Raw genomic sequence first — 23044 nt, 5'->3', positions numbered from 1 at the left:
CTTACAGGGACCATTGTCAGGGGTTGTTTTTGCATCAGTTTTATGTTGACTGGTGCTACATTTCACCTGCCACCACTCTGCTCAGTCCCTTTGCCTGCTGCTTGACTTTCTTGAGTCCTGCTGGAGTGTCTGATGGGTTTTTGTGGCCTCAAAGCCTTATTCCACTCCATGCTAAGACAGCGGCTTTAGGAATGAGAAATGAGTTTAAAAATGCTATTAAAGAAAAGCTGCTGGTGTAACATGATTTTTGCTCAGTCCCATATGGCTTGGGGTGTCCTAGGATCATTAAAAAAACCCACTTAAAGTGTGCTCTGCCTCACAAATGTCCCACAAATATCCCCTTGATGTTAGCATGGCTACACCTGGGTGCTTTCCATGAAGTCCCAGGTCTGCAATTGGGTGGAGAGCTGAAATCCTAAGGAAAACTGTCATGACAAAATCCAGGCTTGTTTTAGCCCGTTTGGTTGTGGAGAGAAAAGTTGCAAACTGGACCTCTGAGCAATCCCAAAGGAAAAGAAAAGCACTCAATGTGTTTAGAAGAAAAAAACACAAAAAATGATGGAGCTGGAGGTGTTGAAGGCGGTCTCATGGGTTTGGGGTGGCGTGAGCACGCAGCTCTGGCTGGGGCTGGCAGTAAAGCTGAAGCTGTGGTCGAGCAGAGAACTTGCCCTCGGGCTTTTCCTCGGAGTCAGGGAAGGTGGATTGTTTTCCGGCGATGAAATTTCCTATTGAAAAATTGAATGCTTCCTTCTCTCCCTTGTGAATGGGACACCCGGGAAGCGAAGCACACTGGTTCCACTTACCAGCACAGCCAGGCCAAGTGCTGCAGTCAGTCAGGAATTTATACCTTTTCATATGTACTAGAAAAGATAAAAACTTCCTCTTTTTTTCTTTTTTTCTTTTTTTAAAAATTATTTTATCTTTTTCAATCTATGTATTGAATTCAAAGCAGGAGCCCAGCCAGACTGCTTTTGATTTGTTCCCATATTAATGTTTTATGTCTGAATATGTGCGTGATCACTCAAATTAGTCAAACTCACTATTGCAGTTGAGCCCGAAAAAATGGTCCCAAGCAATGCAGGCTCATTGATAGGGCTTGGAGCACCTCTCCTGTGCAGACAGTCTGGGAGAGCTGGGATTGTTCAGCCTGGAGAAGGCTTTGCACAGACCTTATTGTGACCTTTCAGTACTTAAAAAGGAGCTTTTAAGAAAAACGAAGGGCAGAGTTTTTAGTAGGGTCTGTTGTGATAGGACAAGGGGTGATGGTTTTAAGCTGAAAAAGGGGAGATTCAGACCCCATGTAAGGAAGAAATTTTTTACTGTGAGGGTGGTGAGGCCCTGGCACAGGGTGCCCAGAGCAGCTGTGGCTGCCCCTGGATCCCTGGCAGTGTCCAAGGCCAGGTTGGATGGGGCTTGGAGCAGCCTGGGACAGTGGAAGGTGTCTGGAATCCCATCTCCCCAGACCTTTCCCTGCCTGCATGGGCAGGGTGGATGGCCCAATTTACAGGCAGTGCTGGCTGGAACCGGTGTGAGCTGTGGCTCACATCTGGGCTGCAGATGGGCCCAGAGGCTGCAGCTTTGCATGATGCCTTCTGCAGATACCTGGCAGAGCACAAAGACCTCGTTAAGGCAGCCAGTTTGACTACAGGTGCACACCCCTTCCAGAGCACAATTGACTAAGTGGTGCTGCTCTTAGGACCAGGCTATTGCACCCCCACACTCCTGTTGATATTTAAAGTAAGGGCATACATCTCTGTTATTGTTTGCACCCAGGGTCACCTACAGGCAGAATCTCTGCTTTCCTACAGGGTTGCACAAAGCCTCAACAGAGCCAAAGCTTGCCTTGCAGTCTGAGACAAGGGGCAGCAGGTAGATCATGGAATCACAGAATCATTTACAATGGAAAAGGCCTCTAAGATCATTAAGCCCAGCCATTCCCAGCACTGCCAAGACCGTCACCAACCCATGTCTCCACACGGCTTTTAAATCCCTCCAGGGATGGGGAATCCACCACTGCCCTGGGCAGCTGTGCCAGGGCTGGACAACCCTTTTCATCAAGGAATTTTCCCCAATATCCCATCTAAAACTGCGCTGGTGCAATTTGAGGCTGTTCCCTCTCATCCTGTCCCTTGTTCCCTGGGAGCAGAGCCCGACCCACCCCTGGCTGCACCCTCCCATCAGGAGGGAGTTGTGGAGAGGGAGAAGGTCTGTCTCCTCTCAGGCTCCTTTTCTCCAGGAGTAACTAGCTGGAGGAGAATGAAAAAATACACAAAGCAGCTTACAGTGTATGGAAATGTTGCAGATAGATCTGTGTGATTGCAGAAGATACCCGTTGTGCAGTTGTGTTGCTGGGAGTACACGGTCATTAGGAGTGAGCTGCAGTGGGAACACCTGGAGGGTCAGAGTTAAGGGTGGTTATGCAGCCCAGCCCTGGCTTTTCTTCACTTTGGAGAGCTGCACAGCATAATTTCATCATGAATTTATATACAGCTAATTGGCATATAGTTTGATATGCAAATAGAACCATATAAATATCAAGAGAAAGACTTAAAGCTTTGCTTTCCACTGTCATGCTACAATCCTCACTTTTCTGGTCAGTCTAATCTACTCAATTGCTCCTTTCATCATCTTGTGTTTTGTAGACGTGATATCTCTTTCAAAGAACATCTGTCAGACGAATATTAATTAGTTAATTTTTCTGCATGGAATGTAAACACGAGGGTGGAGAACCCAAAGCCCTGAGGATCCGATGAGGTGTGTGGCCAAGAAATTATTTTGGGGTAGTGCAGAGATGTGGCCTGTGCTCAGTCTACAAAGGCAAGAAGCAGATTTCCTACCAGAGACAGTCAGTTTATGCTAAAGACTGAGGTGAAATTTTCTTGATATGGGCACTAGAGCCTGTGTCACAGACACACTGTAGGGATGGCCCTTCCAAACTGAGCTTTCTAAGACAAGGATGCTACTCACAATGGTGCTGAAGTTTAAATTCAGTTTTTAATTAAGAATATTACGTTTAAGTAATTCAAGAATGGAAGAAAGCATGGAGAGAGTCAATATTTTTGTGTTGAAGGAAAATTGAAGGTGTAAATTTGTTAGCTGGTAGCACCAAGTTTTGCTCCTGACTTGGGGCTGCCTGGATGCTTCTCATGTGATTCACACTGAGAACCAGATCTACTGGGATTTTTGTGTTGAGATTTTGGGTGAATGTCTTTTGCTGTCACTGTGAGTCTTGAATCAGATACATTTTGTGTGATAGCAAGAAACAGATTTTTGTGTGAGGGGACTATGACCTGGTATACCTGCACAGTAGCTGGGCTGGAGAAGAGCTTGATGTGCAGTTTTGGGGCCAAATCCGGTGCTGGCAGCAGTGCAGTGCAGAGGGGTGAATTGAAGCAGGGCCATGCACGTGTGTAGGTGCAGGACAGGAATTCCCAGAGGGTTCCCCAATCCTGAAGCACATCACTGGCACTGGAGCATGTCTTGCCATCAGGGACATTCAGAAATCCTGCTAAGGCAGGGTCCTCTCTGTCAAATCCCTCCTTGGCTCCTCTGGTTCTGAGATGTCCCCTCACCTCTGGGGCTGAGGTGTCCCCAGGCTCACTGGTGGTCAGTGAGCTGGGTTCCTATTTCTGACACCACATGGGACAGCTGCCTCTCCATCCTCGACAGCAAGGCTCTTCCGTTTGGCAAGGAACAAAATGCAGTTTCCTTTCAGCAGAATGAGTTTTGGATTTCTGCAGGTTGCACCAAAGCCATGTTTAACTTCCACCATCTGTCTTTACCATTTCTGCCTTTCCTTATGTGTTTAATTTTTTTTTCGTTTGCTTCCTGGCTTCCAATCCTCTTGGTAATGTGTTCAGTGTGGACTATTAATGTATCCCAACAGAAGCAACCCTACTTGTGTTTTCCTTTTGGAGTAAGGATTAGAGGATATCCCTTAGCCCTTCTTTTTTTTATCACCACTTTTTTCTTTTTTTTTCCATCCTCCTCCTTCAGGGCTGAACTCCACTGATTCATGAGTTTTTGCAGGGGCAGAGGAGCCTGAAGGCTGCAAACTGGTATGGTCTCTAGGTGCTGTGTTTTTTCCCAGGTCCCTTGGGGTGGGAGGAGACCTGGAAGCTGACTATGCTTTTTTTTTTTAATTTCTTTTTTGGTTGGTGGATGCTTCATGGTCTGCATCAAGTTCTGGGGTCCTTAGCACAGCAAAGACGGGGAGCTGCTGCAGCCAGTCCAGAGGAGGCCGCCGAGATGCTGCAGGGCTGGAGCCCCTCTGCTCTGCAGCCAGCCTGGGACAGCTGGGGGTGTTCAGCTGCACAAGAGAAGGCTCCCAGGGAGAGCTCAGAGCCCCTGGGCAGGGCCTAAAGGGGCTCCAGGAGAGCTGCAGAGGGACTGGGGACAAGGCATGGAGGGACAGGACACAGGGAATGGCTTCCCACTGCCAGAGGGCAGGGCTGGATGGGATATTGGGAAGGAATTGCTGTCTGTGAGGGTGGGCAGGCCCTGGCACAGGGTGCCAGAGCAGCTGTGGCTGCCCCTGGATCCCTGGCAGTGTCCAAGGGCCAGGCTGGACAGGGAATGGAGCAGCCTGGGACAGTGGAAGGTGTCCCTGCCCATGGCAGGGGGTGGGAATGAAATGGTTTTTAAGGTCCCTTCCAAGGCACGCCGTTCTGTGATTCTCTGAGTTGTGTAATTGTGCAGTAGAGTGCAGATCGGTACTAAAGGCTTTTTTTTTAAAACAAGCACTGTTTTACCATACCTGTCCAGCCAAATAATCACAAAAATGCCTCAAGGTGGAAGGGAGATGGCATTCACCATCAGCTGGGGGTCTGTAAAACACCATGTATCACGGGACTGTCAGTGAAGTCACAACACCAGCAATGCTAGGCAGAGGATTTTTTTGCTGGGGCTTGTGGTTTCCTTGCCTTGCTGGATAAAATAAAACCTGCCAAAGCAGCGGCAGTGAGCTCCCATCTATCTGTTCTCATGCTCCCAGCCGCTGCTGCCTGAATTATTCATGCTCGGTAAGTGATCTGCAAACAGCTCCTGTGATCTCCCTGTGATCTGTGGGTATGCCAGACTCGCCCCTGCTTAGGTCAGGGCATTTTCTTGTTTCCTTCCCCGCGGCAGGGAGTCTGTGGGAATCTCCAGATTCCTCACTGCCTCCTTCTGATTAGCCCAGACGTGTATTTATTATTTACGTGGCAGGATTTGTTCAGCTGTCCCAGGCACACGGTATTATCAGTGGATAAGCAAGGAGACTCGCTGCAAACATCTGTAGTTGTTGCTTGACAAATCCTGTTTGTATAAATAATATTAAGGAGCTGCAGAGGCTGTTGTAGAGTAAATACCCTCGTGACTGAAGGCAGCGCTGCCAGCTTTTCACCTGCATGTGCATCTCAACAGAGATTTACTGGGCTGTTTTACACACACACATATCTATCTCTCTCTATACATATAAATAAAATACTTCAGTTTATTTTTTTTAGTTTAAAGGTCCCTTCCAACCCAAATTATTCTGCAATTCCAATATATCTATATATATGTATGTTTTATGTATTTGCCTTTTTTCCACAAGCTCTTCTCCTGTATTTATTTCAGTTTTTAATTTTTTCTCCTGATTTGGTCATGGAAATAGGTTGGTGAAACCAGTGAGAAGGGCAGTTTATGGGCAGGTAATTGGCAGGTATTCTGTGTGCTTTGCTATCCATATCATTAATGAAATGGGCTGTAGGCCCACCTCTCCCACCACACCCACCCCAGGTACATCTTGGATCTGCCTTTCCAGTATCATCCACTTCAGCCACTCCTTATTTTGGGGTGAGGACTGGGATGCTTCAGGAGCCCATTGCCAAGTGGAGCTGGAGCTAATGCTCTGAGCAAGGGACATGGTACCCCCAGGTCCCCTTCCCCAGCTGAGGGAGTAATTTGGGGTGAAAAAGTGCTTTTTTTACACTAACCCTTAGGAGCACCTGTGCCTTGCCTAGGATATCCCGCACCTACGACATAAGCAGGATACAGTGAGTTTGTTAAAATGTCCTGTTTCTCTACCTTCTGGAAAGAGGATTTTCTGTTAAACCTTAGGGAAATTACTGGCCTTGTTAACTAGTGTGGAAGTAATGAACCACAGCAGGGTGACTCGGGAGATTTGGGCCCTCACTTCGTAAGACTGCATTGTTTCTTCAAATGAGAGAAATAATTTAAGCAAACAAACGAACAAAGAATTTCTGGAAATTAAAGTACGGTACAAATGGGATGATTTGCTCATCCTCTGTTTAATAGGAACGGTGCAGTGAACAATTGTGTGGTCGACCTCAGAAATCTATCCATGGTAACTAGTCACAGGAGAGAAAAATAGACAGCCTGCCACCAACTTGGTATTAAAGTTCTATTTTCCGTTTTTTCCACGGTTGCGGGCCAGTCAGGGACTTTCCATGAGCAATCAGCACAGCAGAAATCCCCTTCTGCTCCCTAGCAGCCATCTCTGCTCAACAATCAAAGGTGGTTTTTGTACCGATTTTGGCTTAAATGGGGCTCAGTCCCAGTTTTCAGTGGGATCAGGCTGGGGCAGATGCTTCCTGCCAAATGCATCCTGCTGAAACAGGGCTGTCATGGAATCACGGAATGGTTTGGGTTGAAAGGGACCTTAAAACCATCCAGTTCCACCTCCTGCCATGGGCAGGGACACCTTCCACCTGACTGGGTTGTTCTAACCGGGCCTTGCCCCTTCTACCCCGTGACCGAGGTGTATATGTGGTGGGGTCTGGTGAAGGAACATCGCCCTTGGTTTTGTCACCTCTACCAGGTGCTGGGTGTTAAATTCCTGATGGTGTTTGAGGTCTGTGCAAGCCCTGCACGACTCCAGTGGCTTTGGGCGGGTCCTGCAAGAGCCCAGAGGAAGGACAGAAAGACGCTGCCAGGCTGGAGTTCATCCAGAAATAAATACAGCAGAAATACTGGGCCTTCAGGCTCCACGGTCTGTTCCTCAAAAGACGGTTTTGGAAGGGATCACTGTGCTTTTGTTCTTCCATTAGGCAGCTGAGGAGAGAGCATTGTTTTCCTCCCCTCATGCGTTCCCCTTGTAGGGGAAGAAGGAGGACTTGGCCACCCTGAGCCGAGCATCCCAGGGGACCTCCCAGAACAAAGCGCTGCATGGAGGAGGATACCGTCATCCTGTCCCCATCATCCTCTTCCCTCCCTTCACCCTGCCCTTGGCACGGCCATACCCACCCGGGGCCGGCGCGTTGGGGAGCATGGGGAGGGGAATGTTCCTCCTCTTCCTCCCTGGAAACCTGGCTAACTTCTCTTCTCTCCAGGTTTACTGCTGCCTGTAGACTTGGCGAGGCAGCCCTGGGGTTTGTCTTCTGCCAGCAAGGTGTGTGAGCCCTGGGATGGTGTAGCAGTGTGACGTGTCCAGGTGCAGTGGCTTGGATAATGCAGCGCTCCTGGAGAATGTTGTGTAGGTGTTCCTGGATGTGGACTGAAGCTCTGTGGACACATCCCTGTGTAATTTCTCTCCTGTGTGCTGCAGGCATCCATCCTGATCTGCAGAAAATGCCTGTGGGTTGGAGAGCACCTCCTCAGCCACGCTCTGCCTGATCCTTGAATTAATTCTCCATACAGGATAACGTAGCCGGCACATGGAGCTGGAATGGTTTTTGGGTTTATTTTTTTAAGTTATAGGTCATGTAGGTTTATTTACAAATAACTGGACTAAGACCAACCTGTCTTGTTTTGCCCAGGCTCCAAGACTGACCCTGCTGAGAGCCCCTGAGATACTGAACTCTATGAGCAGAGACCACTTGACTGCACTCAGCACCTTTCAGGATCAGGCTCTAGGTAATTACTCTAATTCTCTGCCTGTGTGATGGGGGAAGTTTGCCGTTCTGGGCTATGCAGACCATCTGAAATGACATTCCTGGTTGTTCATCCCATCAACCTGTGGATTTTTTTTTCCCTACTGAAGGTTGCCACTCTAGATCAGTGGCTTGACACTGCAATAAAACCACTGATCCCTCAAACATAAAGCAAAATACCTGCTTTGCTTACAAGGGGGAATCATAGAATGGTTTGTGTTGAAAGGACCCTAAAGACCATTTAGTCCAACCCCCTTGCAACAGGATATATTCAACTAGATTGCGTTTCTCAGAATCCCATCCAACTTAACTGGAATATTTCCAGGGGTGGGGCATCCTGGAATTGCTGGATCACCGTTCTGGTAGTGGTCACCAGCTCTTGTGCTTGGGAAGTTCTCCTGAAGTTAACTTGCAGAGAGCTGTAAAAACAATCAGTCAATATCAAAAAAGGTTTCAACTCCAATCAAAAGCAATCAAAGGCTTAAAATACCAATATTTGTTATCAAGGATGCTTGTTGAGGTGAGGCTTTTAAGAATTGCTTGAAACCTACAGCTGCAGGAACCTGCTTTTAAAAATAAATCCAGTATCTTCTTTATCTGGGTTAACAGTAGCTTTGTTCTCTCCTCCAGACCTGGCCTCACTGTTGTGCCTTTGAGGAACTTTAAATCCTTGCTCCAAGGTGGATAAATGGAAGTCAAAGAGCCTGGGGCCTGGCACTGTCCCTGCTCTGTGTCTTCGTGGCGATGTGTCAGCCTGGTGCCTTACCTGGGGGGTGTGGGCAGGATTAGACCCAAGATTTGTGCTTTTATCCCAGCAAGGCCAGCTCAAACACAAAGCATGAGCTCGAGAGGTGAGGATCTCAGGGGCGAGTTTTAGAGGAGTAAGAAGGAAGCCAGCAGGATGCTGTGGATGTTACTCCGAAGCACTAAGGATGAAGGATTTCCTGTAGGATTGACTTCCTGAGCGAGATGACATTCCATACAAAATTCTCTACACTGATAAAAGTATCAGTCAACAGAGGGATATAATTTTTAACCTGATTTGCAGTTTTTCCCCAAGTCAATAAAAACCAGCTCCACAGTAGTTTCAGCAGAGATTAAAGCCCAGCTCTCAGATCAGAGAGGCATGAGGGCAGATGGTCTTGCTGCCCACTCTCCCAGGGCATCCTCTGTTCCTGCAGGAACAGAGGGCTTTTCTCCATCCCCTGCAGCTCTGTGTGGTGACATTTTCAGGACCCAGGCAGGAGGACGCTGACTGGGTTGTTTCCTGTTTTGGCAATCTCCATTTCAAACCCTCTGTAACACAGCACTGTGCAGGGAATTAGAACACCACAACCCATGTCCTCCTCCCTTGAATATTGCATTGGGGAGCTAAGCTCATGTTTCCAGTGGGGAGGGAGAAGACATGGGTCATGAAACAGGCTCAGAAAGTGAGAGAGAGGAACATGAAGAATGAGAAAGAAGAAATACGTTCACCATCAGGGCTGCAGTGCCATGTTTTTCCGTATCCACTCAGAATATGTGGGAATGGGGTGCTCCCTCAGTGCCAAAACTCATATGCTTTGTGTTTAAACTGCTGCTGTCAAAGCTTGGAGAATAACTAAAACAAAAAGGTCGCAGGTCAAGTGGATGTTTTCCAATTGACCGGAGCTCAGTATAAATCCTGGGGAAGGAAATAACCCAACAAACATCCACCAGCCCTGTGTCTGTGTCCCCTGCTCTGGTGCTGGCTGCTGGTGGCAGTCCTACTGGGACATGCGACTGGCAGGCAGCTGCCTCAGCATCCTGAAACGGTCCCCAGGCTGCATCCCCTCCCCAATAAATTTTTGTGCAAATTTCAAATTTAACAGAATCAGATCCAGATCTGGTGTAGGTCAGCAATTGGGAGGGTTGAGAGGTTGCTTCAGGTGAGCACGGAAGGAGAGAGAACACCTGCCTATGAGGAACCTGGGCTGGAGGCTCATCCTGATCCCCTGCAACACATCTTCAGCTGAGGGCTCGTGTTTGCTGCTCCAAATTCAGTGGGTTTGGGTAGGCAATGCTCCTGGGGAACATCAAGGCAAATCTGTTTCTGCCACCGCTTTACATCGCCCCTCGCAAAGTCCCTCCCGAGGTTTCGGCCTGGCCAGTTGCTCTTCCATGAGCTGTAACTTGAAAATAGGGATAGATAAAGGCAAAATGTTCTGGGAGCCATGCCAAGCCAAAGGCACTGGGCTGTTAAGTGATCCGTATCTTGATAACAGATTTTCTGCTCTTTATCAGCTTTTAAGAGAAAATACGGTGTCTGTGGGAGCAGATTGGGATCATCCTGAGGAATGGAGCTCTCCTTTTTAAATTGTATTGCTTTTATTACTATTATTTTAATAATAATAATAATATTTCTGCAGTGAAGCCATATATGAGAATGTTATTTGTGTAGGAACTGGAAATGAACCTGAAATGATCAGCGTATTTTTTAAAGGCACTTTACAAGTCATTTGGCATTGGAAAAGGTACAACTATCCATCAAAGCAGGGCTTGGGGATAAAATAATTAGAAATCACACAACCATGGCAAAGGAAGATTAGTGCTAAAATTAGAAACCATAAAGTTGTTTTTAGATTAGGCTGGAATCTGGGCAGGCTGCTTCATTGTAGCCTGTTACTTTAAAAAATATAAGGTGAGAGGTGTGAATTGTCTGCATTTTGTTGTGTTCTAATGGAAATGCTGTTGTGAATGTTAGGTGGGATGATCTGTGAGGTGATTTCCAGGGAAATCCTTATGGGGTGGAAGTACAGTCCCATGTGAAAGATGACCAGCTGCTAAAGGAGCTGGGTTCAGTGCTGAGCTCTTCTCCATGTGGATGTCCCGTAAGGTTGGTTTGCTCCTAGTTTTGTTTCAGGGTTGTAGTGGCCAAATACCCACATTGCATCCAGAAAATGTGGTGGGATGGCTGGAACTGGGAACTGAAAATGGAATTTCCACCCACAGGTGGGGTGGGTACAAGTTGGAGCTGCTGTGGTCCCCAGACCTGGGCTGTGCCCTTGGGGCCAGGAGCTTCATCACTTTGTTTTCTTCTGGAACTCCTTAAGCACGAATAGGAATGAATCTGCTATCAGAGACAAATATAAAATTGATCAGAGGACAGACTAGGAGAGCTGGGGGTATTCATCCTGGAGGAGAGAAGGCTCCAGGGTGACCTTAGAGCCTGTTCCACTGCCTGAAGGGTCTCCAGGAGAGCTGGAAAGGGACTTGGGATGAGGCACGGAGGGACAGGATGAAAGGGAATAGTTTTACGCCAGGAGGGGAGATCCAGACTAGATAGAAGGAAGAAATTGTGATAAGGATGGTGAAGCCCTGGCACAGGTTGCCCAGAGAGGTGGATGTTCCATGTATAAATACCTTCAGGAAAAAGGGTCTTGATACTAAAGCCCTTCTGATACAGCTGGAAGAGTGTAACATGAGCAAGAGGCTGGAGGACAAGGTCAGGCACATCCAGGTGTTTTCACCAAGGAAGATGCCTAGTAGACTCTTCACTCAGAGAAAGGTGACTTCTTCAGGGCTGGTGCCTTTAGGTTTGGGAGTGGGGGATTTCTGGGAGAGAAACCCAAACTTTGTGGGATGTGCTGCCTAAATAAGGACACAATTAGGTGTACCCCTTCCCCTGGTCCCACCAGAGGAACCAAATGAAAGGGTCTCACGTTCCGTGCTCGCTGGGAAGCACCAGCCCCGTGTGACCACCCACAGCATCTTGCCTGCACGTGCATTTCCCGGTGCCTGCAGGGGAAAAGTGGAGTTGAGCAGACTGCCTGCTCCCCCCAGAATGCTCCCCGCTGTGCTTCCAACTCAGTGAAAGCAGGACAACTCCTCATCGACTCTTTGTAGCCCGAGAACAGAGCCTTGGAAAAGTCCGGCAGCGGGAACTTTACTAATTCCAGCTAATGACTCCGAAATACTGACTGAGGGGAACAATTGCACATCATCAAAAGTCGCAGACAAAAGAAATGCACTGCATCGTAATAGCAAACGAAGCTGAATTTGATCTGATGGAGCACCTTTCATATTCCAAGCGTTTCAAAGCCCTTGGCAGAGTAATGAGCTGCATGCTGACAGCGGGGCCGCTGGACCGGGCTTGATGTGGCCAACAATAGCTGGCACAGTTGTTGGCAGAGGACCTGCTTGTGGTGGGATAGTGGCTGGGATGTTGGGGTTATCCTGTGCTTTCCTGTTTTTTTTTAGTGCTGTTGGATCTCTGGCTGGTGTTAGGATGGGCACTGGAAGTGACCGGGCAATATATGTTGGTCTTTCTTAACGGGGGCTTAGAAAAGAGATAGAGAGTTTTTAGTAGGGCCTGTTGTGATAGGATGAGGTTGATGGTTTTAAATTAAAAGCAGGGAGATTCAGACTAGGTATGATGAAGAAAGTCTTTATGATGAGGGTGGTGAGCCCCTGGCACAGGTTTCCCCAAGCAGCTGTGGCTGCCCCTGGATCCCTGGAAGTGTCCCAGGCCAGGCTGGACAGGGCTTGGAGCCACCTGGGATAGTGGAAGGTGTCCTTGCCCTTGACAGGGCTTGGAACTGGTTGTTAAGGTCCCTTCAACCCAAATCATTTCAGGATTCTGTTAAGCAGGGGTGGAGAAACATGCTCGGACACACATGAGGATCCCTTGCCGCAGCTGTGAATAGACCTTGGCCTCCCAGGTCACCATCCGGCCCTCTAATCTTGTGGTCCCTGTGACAGTTTCATGAAGGCCCATGTACAACTTCAGCTCTTTAATTTTAGCTAGGCCAGAATAGCACTGGTGCAGCTGTGGGAACAGATATCTTAGTCCTGAAACTATTCCTGTAGCAGGGAAGTTTCTTGCCTGTTGCGAGGAGAGGAAAAGGTTAATTGCATATTTTTTTTCCTTTTTTCTTTCCTTTTTTTCCAAAGAGGAAATAAATGTACCTACCCCACCCTAAGGGGACAGCACAAATCTGTCAGCCCTTGTCGGGTGGGGGCAGGCAGCTGGGCTGTGTTAAGGAAGTCACCCTGGGGAGGGAAGGGGTTCGGGCCATGGGTGGGGGGCCTTGGCTGCCTGCCCAGAGCTGCAGGCAGAGAGGGGGCTGTGGTCCTGGGCTGCATCAGACCAGGCTCTAGTGCTGTCTGCAGAGCTGTAGAATCACAGAATGGTTTGTGTTGAAGGGACGTTAAAGCCCATCCGGTGCCACCCCCTGCCATGGGCAGGGACACCTCCCACTTTCCCAGGCTGCTCCAAGCCCTGTCCAGCCTGGCCTTGGGCACTGCCAGGGATCCAGGGGCAGCCACAGCTGCTCTGGGCACCCTGTGCCAGGGCCTGCCCACCCTCACAGACAGCAGTTCCTTCCCAATATCCCATCCAGCCCTGCCCTCTGGCACTGGGAAGCCATTCCCTGTGTCCTGTCCCTCCATGCCTTGTCCCCAGTCCCTCTGCAGCTCTCCTGGAGCCCCTTTAGGCCCTGCCAGGGGCTCTGAGCTCTCCCTGGAGCCATGGGACTTGTGATGAGCTAATCTCACCCAGGGTTGGAATAGAATATGTGTAAATAAGCCTGGTTTGGTGTTAGAAAATATGCTGAGGGGTGAAGGAGATCTCAGACCTTGTCCTGTGTGACCCAGGTCCTTCACTAACTCCTCCTTCCTTCGGCTCCCTGCTAACCAAGGAGGAGTTAGTGAAGACAACCAGATCCCAGCAGCTCCATGGTTTTCCTGGAGGAGCACGCTGGGTTGGTGTTGGGTTTGCTGCATCACCCCCATCCCAGCAGTTAGGGGAGGGTGGGAAACTAAGCTGCTTTGGAAGCCTGGATCCTCCTCACTCCATCTGTGTTTCCGTGCGCTCCAACTGGGTCGGGCTGATGCCATGGCAAGACTTCCTCTTGCAGACAGCAGTCTTGCATGCTGTCATCCTGCAGCGGGGGCTTGATGGTGTGCAGATGGATTTGCTTCCTGTTTCCCCTCCCATCGGCCTCGTGCTGAGGCTGGCCAGCCCTGCTTCCCAACCAGGAATATCTCAAGAGGCTGGCTCGGCATCTCCGTGATGACCCAACCTCGTGTAGGTGTTTTGTTTCAATGCTCAAAGGAATATATAAAACACCAACATTTTAAGTTTCTTTGGGAGCTGATTGCAATAAAAAAATACACAGAGCCCATCCAAATCTTTCTTCTTGTGGTTTTGTATCAGCAGGGCTGGTGTGAGCAGCCTGTGCTCGTCATCTTCTGAGCATAGCAGGAGGGAAGTCAGCTCTGGGGGCTCAGGGAGTGGATGTGGGCCCTGGTGGTGTGTTTGAGGTGGATTTACATCCTTACACTTTGCCAGAGGGATGCTTTGCACGTGGTTCTCATTTCAGCTGAGTGGTGGGGACAGGAGGGAAGACGTTGTGGAGTGTTGGATTTATAATTCCAAGCCAGTGCTGTTTGGTCCAGGAGAGCATCAGTGGAGCCTGGGTGCTGTTTTCCAGAGGAGGGGTGGATCTGCTGAGCCTGTGCATCCCCAGGGGGCCCAAAGGTGGGCAACAGCCCCGTGGCAGAGGGGGCTCTCACTGCCCCCTCTGGCACAGCTCCAGGGCAAGGGGCTCCTCTGGATTCTGCCAGATAAGTTTCCTTGTCTCCTGTCTGGGATTCACCATGTGTCTGAGCTTTTAATATCACTTCATTCTCCCTCTCTACATCCCATGCCCCTGTCCCAGATGTATTTGTTTAAGTGGCTTTAATTAACTTACATTTTCTTGTGTGTGACAGCTCCTTGAGGCTTTGGTAGCTGTTTTCTGTCCTTCCAGAGTTGTCACTGACATGTAGCACTTTCCCTGCAGACCAGCTTTCAAGCCTACCGTGTTTTTCCCTTGCTCTGCGGAATTATTTTAACATACTGAAGGAAATGGTTTCCATGTGAGCATAGTTGCACACACTCAATTGATTATTAGGTGTGATTTCCCTGATCCCTGCTGGTATCTACAAGGATTTTGAGCAAGGAAGGCAGAGTGGCGTAGGATGATGGCTTAGGTCAGATAGATTTATCTTCACAAGTGACAAGACTGATAACTCTGGAGTGGCATGACTACAGGTGTTATCATTTGGGTGTCTCCTCAAGAGTGAAGGTTAATGTCTTGCCACTACTGATCCATCACAGTGTTATCTGCAGGATTTACAGGTCTTCTCATGCCTTTCTAGCAGCAGCAGCAGGTCCAGATTTCTGGAGCTCAGAGCTACTTGCAGCAGCCATAGGGATCACGTCAGGAAGCCCTTGCTCTCATGGATTTGTTTGAGCTCAAAGTTAGGGATAATTTCTGCTTGTTGCTGCATAGTTTTATGCTTCCCCAGTGGAGGAAGGTGGGATGGATTGGGACAAGCCCAGGGGTTGAGTGCTCTGCCAAGGGAAGGCATGCTAGGATCGTTTGGGTTGGGTCGTTCCACCCCCCTGCCATGGGAAGGGACACCTTCCACTGTCCCAGGTTGCTCAAAGACATCAGGCAGATGAAGGCAAGACGAGCCTTGATCCTGCCTTCCTGAGGATCACCCAAGAAATCTGACTAGGAGGATGGAAAAGAGCAAGGAAGGACTCAGATCTGAAGTAAAATCTCTTGGGGGGGAAAAGGAAAAAAAAAAAAAAGAAAGAGCAATAAATCCAGCAAATTAAAATGAAAAGGCAGCTAACATGAGTGACAATTGTACAGCATCAGATAACGCTGCATCCTGAATTCCAGTGGGATAGGAAATATGAAGCAAAAATCACTCAGGTGCTTCTAGATAGCGATAAGGAAAGCAATTCCCATTTACTGGTAGAAATAAAATAAGAGGTCGTGATAAACCCTCCATGACTAGACTGGATTAGGGCTCTGGCTGTGAAAATTCATTACAGGCATGCAAAAGAATGTGTATCGTGCCAGCTAAACTGACTACAAACACCATTTATTTGGAGAAGAGACGATTTACTCAGAATAAATAGATTTCTTTCAAAGGGAAGGGAGGGTTGATGTGACAAAAATCTATATTCCTGACTTGTCATTTATTATGCAAATAAGTCTCACACCTTTCTAAGCCATGAGGAATGAGTTTATGTTGGAGTTTTATGTTGGAAGAATGATCTTAAGCTGCTTCAAGATCTCCAGGGCCAGGCTGGGGTTTCTTGCACACAGTGGCAGGAGATGATGATTTCAGGAGGAGTTCTGATGACAGTGAGGATCATGCATGTCAGATGTTTTCAGATTTCCCGTGAGCAAACCCATTCCTTCAGATTTTTTCCTACTATTTGTGATGTTTTACTTAGGATGATTTTATTTATTTTTAGTTTGCTTTGTTCTATTCTATTCTATTCTATTCTATTCTATTCATAGAGTCATAGAATCACAGAATGGTTTGGGTTGGGAGAGACGTTAAAGATCTTAGAATTCCACCCCCTGCCATGGGCAGGGACACCTTCCACTGTCCCAGGTTGCTCTAAGCCCCATCCAACCTGGCCTTGGACACTTCCGGGGATCCAGGGGCAGCCACAGCTTATCTGGGAAATACATTTTCTTGTATTTTCTAGTATTTTATTTTACTTTGTTTGCCCATTTTCTGTAGGAATGACTCTATATGGGGGTCATGTGCAGAAGGGCGCCTGTGGTGTGTTATCTGTCCTTCTCTTCAGTTCTCTTTTTTTTGGCATCGGCACCCACTAAAGCTGCATCACTCTGCTGGGCTCAGTGGAGCAGGGCATGTTTGAGGTTCAGACTCTGAGGTGGTTGTAGGTGGCTGCAGAAGCACTTAGCCTGATGTGCAGGGACCGAAACGTGACCTAACACCTCCTGTTCTAGCAATTGCATCTCTCAGGATGCTAATTTTAGAAAAAGAATTGAACTGGCAGGGGCCACGAGCAGAGGATGAAACTCTGATGTTTCATTCGGTGGAGAGAGGGCTGAGACAGTGTAAAAGGAATGAAAAACAACAACAACAACAATGAATCAGAAGAGTATCTCTAGAAAGTTTTTCCTGACAAGGAGGTTGTAATTTTTGTCGTTGTGTTTTGGAAAGACTCCTGATGAATCGTGTGGTCCCGAATTATATCCGTGTGAACAGAGCTCCGCGGGGGGGAATCCTGACCCACAAATCCACGAAGCTCCCATCTCTGAGAGGGACTCTGAGCGTGACTGTGGACAAGTGGGTCTTCTAAGGCAGTGTGGACATCAGGGGGATGCTTGGAAAGTGGAGGGATCCAGGTGGGACATTGTACAGTTGTAGGACACACAGAGAACCTGGGTTACAGCAAAAACACACTTGAAGGACTTCCCTAAATGCTTGGTCCCAGATCCTTCTCCATCACAGACAGCCACGGTATTTTCACGGATTTCTTTTTGTGGTTGTCTTAGGAGGCCTTGGCAATAGATGGTCCTTGGATGAGCAGGAAGGACTGACCACCCAGCCTCTGCTGCAGCCAAGGGGGAAGGCAGTGCACGTTGCTGTCTTACTTCTCCAGGGATATTTTACACTTGTGTTTTGCCCTCAGCATTTCTGTGGTGCTGGGCTGGCCGGGCTCTTGCAGCACTCTGGAGATATTCTGCTAATGGGATCTGACCTGATGGCTTTGCATGTTTTAAGTAAATTAAACACAGCTGCTAGGAAAATCCAGTAACCTTAACAGCACCACGGCTCCGTTGTCTGCGTTGTAATTACAGTGGCAACCGCCGGGAAGTTCTACTTTCTGGTTTATTTTTAAATAACTTTTGAGCCACCCTTTGATCAACTGCTGCTTCCCCAAGTCCTGCCTGTCCTCTCCCAAGGTTTAACCCTTGCTGTATCTGCAAGCATCTGTCTCATTGCACTTTCAGTCAGTCACAAAGGCAAGCAGCTGATGGCAAAAATTACTTTTCTCCCTAAATATATCCCGTAGTTTTGAGCTGAGGGAGAATTTTAAGGCAGAGCTTACAGGGTGCATGCTGACTGCAGACACTGAGTAGAGTTTTATGGCTTCTGGGGAAGTGCAACTTGAAATACGCAGCTTTTTGTTATGCTTTAGCCAAAATCGTTTGTACCCCTGCAGAGAAGTGGGTTTTCTGTCAAAGTGACAACAGCAAAAGGACTTAAATTTATGTAGGAAGCAACATTAGGAGCCTAATTAGTTTTTCCCTTGTCAACCCTTGAGTGCAACCCATGCCTGGAGAAGCAAATGGTCAGCTCATGGCACGGGCGTAGCTGCGTGCTCCTTCCCTGCATTAAAAACTCACACCGTCTTCTCCGTAGGAGCTGCGCGGTTTAAATTTCTGAAGGACAGCCAGATTAGGGAAATGACTTGGGGTATTCCATCGGAGCCTGCAAAAGGGCTTCAAACAGCTGTGTTTTAAGCATGTTCCAGTACAAGGAGGTTGGCTCAGCATCATGGGATGCTGGTGCTACCTCGATGGTAGTGTGTTTGGGGCGCCAGAGCTGCTGCACCTGAGGTCATGTCGTATTTGATAATATAATCATAGAATGGTTTGGTTTGGAGGGGACCTTTAAAGGCTGTCTGGTTTTATCCCCTGCCACGGGCAGGGACACCTTCCCCTATCCCAGGTTGCTCCAAGCCCTGTCCAGCCTGGCCTTGGACACTGCCAGGGATGGGGCAGCCACAGGTTCTCTGGGCACCTTCATTAAAAACCATGGTTCTGGCTACCCTTCGTCCTGCTGGACACGGGATGAGCTGTCTCACAGAGATCCGAGGGTACATTTTCCATCTTGTTTTCCAACCTGACTCCTTCTCTTTTCATCCAGGCTGCCCAGGACAGGCAGATCCCAGCTGTGGTGCCCTGGTCTGCTCTCCCATCTGCTGTCAGCAGCACGTCGTTGTGTTTCCTTGGAGAGCAAAGCGGGTGCCTGTGCATGTGATTTGGGTGAAAACACTGGCTGAGTGTGATTGAGGTTGTAAAGTTTATGAGATTCTGCGTTTTATGGTAAATTTTAAATTGACACTGCAATCAGGCGCATTAGGGTTTGTAAAGGAAAGTTGGTGTGATGTGTTGCAGAACACAAGGTGGCAATTTCCTCTCTTATATTGATCCTATCAACAGCAAAGAATGAAGCAGCTGCTTCTTGGAGGATTGGTTTTTTAATGCGTTCGTTTTATGTAATTTGTGGAGTATTATTTATTATGTGGGGGTTTCCCCCCTTTGCTGCCTTTCCCTCTCCCCCCATTTCTAGAAGAGTGCAGCGCTGTCTTACCTACACTTCTCACCTGTAGATTTCAAAGCCCTTTCCAACCACAGCTGACACTGTTGTTTCCATTCTCACACAGGAAGGGGAAAACTGAGCATTGGAGATTGGAAAGGATGTCAGCCCGAAGATGCAGCCAGGTCACTCCTCCTTCTGAGCATGATCCACACACTCAGTTCTTTCCGAGCTGGGAGGGATGATCTGTCTCAGGGCGGGGTTTTTTTTGCTGGAAGGAGCAGTTGCTGGCAATAAAAAAACCCCAGCAGTAATCATCCCAAACACTCTCCTAGGCAATGAAATGTCCATGTGTGCCAGGGCATGGCAGAAATGCCTTTTCAGAGTATGTTTTCCATGTGGGACTTTCTGCGGGGACGTGGGTGACTTGGCTCCTGTGATTCTAGAGGGCATCTCCAGGGCACTGCCCTTTTTGAGGCAACACAGGCTTTCAGTGAAGCTCAGGAAGAGTCTGGGGAAATCAAAGGCTCTTCAGGGCATATGAAGGAAATGGGCAGAGGCTGCTGGGAGGAATGTGGGGGTCACCTGGGTATGAAAGGAGATGTGAGATGAGCTCTTCCCCAGGCTTAGACTCATTACAGCTGAATCACAGGAAATGTTTTTTTTATGATGTTTGGTTTTCAGATATGCCAAGAAGATTTAAAAACAACTGATTGCAAAAGTCATGGGCATTTAAAAGTGATATTTGATGGGGATTTCTTGAAGATGCTGTAATACAGCCTACTGTAACAGCATCTGCTTCCCAGATTAACAGAGGGTTTGCAAACAGCACTTGGGAAGCAACCTCTGAGATTATTTCAAAACTGCAGAACAGATTTGATGAACGATTTATGACATGGATTTGCATATCAGTTGTTCTTTCTCCTTTCTTTGTCAAATTTATTTGTTTCAGTCCTGTTATGCAGGAGGCACACGAGCACTGGAGCCATCCTGGAATGTGGATGTGCCAGGATTGTGCTGCTCATCACAGCAGGGGCCTGAGAGAGCAGAGCTGCAGGGCATCCCCATCCCATGCAAATGGGTTTTATTTTGGAGCTGTAGAAACTTAGACCAGGAGCTGGAGGTAGGCTGCAGTGGGAGATAAAAATATTAACTTGGTGCCCAATCTCCTTTTAGAGTCAGTGGATGTTTGGCCGGTGGAGTCTGAAGGGTGTTTCACACTCCAAAATAGATACTGGAGTTTGAGTAACTAAATGGCTCACCCAAACCAAACACCCAAATCGTGCCAACTGCATCCCCATGGGCTGCAGCAAGAGCCGGGGCAGCCACCACATATGTAGGTCACAATTCAGCTGCTGGGTGTGGCTGTCCATTTTTGCCCTAGGACACATTGCTTAGTCTCCATCTGTCAGTCAGGAGGGATGCAGGTCCAGGGTTTTGTCTGGCAAAGCCAGGCATGGGTCTGGGATAGCTTAGGGAGTCCAGTGTTGCAATGAGAACCTGCAGTAAGGCAAATAAAGCCAGGATCTGCATGTGGGCACCCCAGCTGAGATGCCTTAGTTGGAGCTGAATCCTGCCTGATGTGCCAGGGGCTGGTGCATGTTTATCAGGATGTCCCTGAGGGTCACCCTGTGGCCTGGACACGGAGAAGGACATGTCCGTGGTCTGTGCTGGCTGTCAGCCCAGGGCAATCCTGTGCTTCAGGTGAGCTACATTGCAGCTGCTGGCTGGTCAGGACTAGAGCATGGATGGCAGCCTTGGAAGTCCACTGGAAATACATGAGTGCTTGTTCTGTTGAGGGTAGGGCTGTTCTCAGTGCAGACACCCTGGAGAGAGCTCTGGTGGTCCTCAGCATGGACATGGACCTGTTGGAGTGAGTCCATGGAGATGCTCCAGGGCTGGAACCCCTCTGCTCTGCAGCCAGCCTGGGACAGCTGGGGGTGTTCAGCTGCACAAGAGAAGGCTCCAGGGAGAGCTCAGAGCCCCTGGCAGGGCCTAAAGGAAGACTTAGAAGAAGGATGGGGACAAACTTCTCAACCAGGTGTGTTGCAATAGGACAAGGGGTGATGGTTTTAAACTGAAAGAGGATCAATTTAGATCAGCTGTTAGGAAGAAGTTTTTTTACAATGAATGTGGTAAACACCAGCACAAGTTTCCCAGAGAAGCTGTGGATGCCCCAGTCCTGGAAACCTTCAAGGTCAGTCTGGACAGGGTTCTGAGCCGCCTGCTCTACTTGAAGATGTCCCTGCTCGTGGCAGGGGAGTTGAACTAGATGGCCTTTAAAGGCTCCTCCCAACCCAAATTGAGCTGTGATTCTGTGATAAAGGCTGTTTCTTCACATGGGCTTGACCTCAAGAGCAGGACAAGCACTCCCCATCACCAGTTTATCTGGCAATCATCCTTCCCAGCCCAGCAGCTCAGCCCAGCCAGGCGAGGGGGAGGTCAGTGTGCTGAAGAGAGGCAGAAGCTCCACTGCTGGCAGCATGTGATGAGAGGAACAACCCCTCAAGTGAGCTGATGTGGCACGTCAGTGATGTATTCAGGGAGGGTAATTAGAAACCTGAATGTCATCTCCAGGAGGGCGTGTTCGATTCATTCTGCAAACCACCCCAAGAAGCTAAAAGGGACCTTATGGCTGAAGGGGAAGCCACAGGCAAGCCTGGTTGATTTGTAGCTTCTCATCGCACGTGTGTTTTGGGAATGGGAGAATGAAGCCTGGTCTGCCCTATGCAATGCCCATCCTACTTTGGAAACTGCTACAAGGGCACCAGGGCATCTTCTGGTTCAGAGGGTGGATCATGAATGTGTTTGTTCACAGCCACTCTTCTTTGAGGGTTAATGAAACTGTGATTCAGGTGCAGCCTTTTTGTAGCCCAGAAACTCCCATTTGTTGTCCTGTGAGAATTCTTCTGTTCCTCACACAGCGATTTGAATGGTGTTGAGGTGGAGTCACAGAATCACAGAATCATTTAGGTTGGAAAAGCCCTTCAAGAACATCAAGTCCAACTGTGCCCCAGCTCTGACAAGGCTGCCACTGCCCCATGTCCCCAGGTGCCACATCCAGGGGTGGGGACTCCACCACTGCCTTGGGCAACCTGTGCCATCCTGGACAGCCCATTCTGTGAAGAAATCTCTCCTCATATCCCATCTAAATCTGCCCTGGCTCAGGTTGAGGCCATTCCCTCTGGTCCTATCACATGTGAGAAGACACCAACCCCCACCTGCCTGCAACCTGAGCTCCCCTGGCGGTGGGGAGCAGCTGCAGTGAAGGACCTGTGGAGAGGAGAAGGAGACTTTAGCTAGAAGTTAGAGCTGAAGCCCAGCGTTGCTCAAGGGAAATGTGGTGCCAGCCTCTGCCCTGGTGCCAGAGGGACGTTGTGCACCGACCCAAGCAGAGCTGATGAGCTTTGCCATGAAGCCAGGGTCCATTGCAGGATTTTTGCAGCCTCCCCTGTGAATTTTGCCTTAAACAAAGATGACGGTGCTGGTCCAATGTGGGCATGTTGACAGCGGCCTGCATTAAGCTCTTTGTGCCCTTGCTGATCACTTTTGTCTGTAGAGTGGCAAACGAGCCATTAGTCCTCGGTAGCAGTGGCTCCTTGTGAGTTAATGATCTGAACAGGGCCCTGGCTAAGGAAGGAGGTTGTGCTGGAGGGCACCAACTCACAGCAGCTGGATGCTCTTGAAAGCACGTGGACTCATTAGCTGCAGGGAAGTCCCGTTCTTGGGGCTGATCATGGCCCTGGGGCTGGCCTGCAGCCACTCTGTGCTCCACCACTCACATGTGCTCCATGCATTGCCTACTGCCTAAGTGTCCTCAGACTGCCTAAATGTCCTCACTCTGGTGGTTGTAGAAGCATGGGAAGGAAAATTAGAGGCCATCAGAAGGATTGCCCTTCATGGTTTTGCTCTGTTCCTTGAGTGTATGTGCACAAGAGTTATTTACCAGTGAAATAGATTGGGTAGGGTGATCACAGCCCGTTGGTTTCTCCATCCTGGGACAGTCATCCAGGTGTCAGCCTGACTTGGAAAATGTTGTTGACACTTTCCCATGAAAATAATGAGAATTAGAATCCCATGAA

At 48.7% G+C, this 23044-nt stretch overlaps 1 protein-coding gene across 6 annotated transcripts in view; it reads left to right on the top strand.

Moving 5' to 3' along the window:
* ZBTB7C (zinc finger and BTB domain containing 7C) overlaps positions 1–23044 on the top strand; it is a 150670-nt gene that overhangs the window by 52641 nt on the left and 74985 nt on the right. For 5 of the 6 annotated variants that reach the window (XM_039567633.1, XM_039567634.1, XM_039567636.1 and 2 more), the window contains one exon: positions 7740–7836. In XM_039567633.1, coding sequence (XP_039423567.1) covers positions 7785–7836 — 52 coding nt within the window. In that variant the 5' untranslated portion in view covers positions 7740–7784. Of the gene's footprint in view, positions 1–7739; positions 7837–23044 lie in introns of those variants that run through there. The other variant, XM_039567639.1, reaches the window with a different exon arrangement.

Source organism: Corvus cornix, chromosome Z, assembly GCF_000738735.6.
Source record: "Corvus cornix cornix isolate S_Up_H32 chromosome Z, ASM73873v5, whole genome shotgun sequence".
NCBI lineage: Eukaryota > Metazoa > Chordata > Aves > Passeriformes > Corvidae > Corvus > Corvus cornix.
The sequence above is the reverse complement of the archived record's forward strand: the minus strand, read 5'-3'. Positions and strand labels throughout refer to the sequence as shown.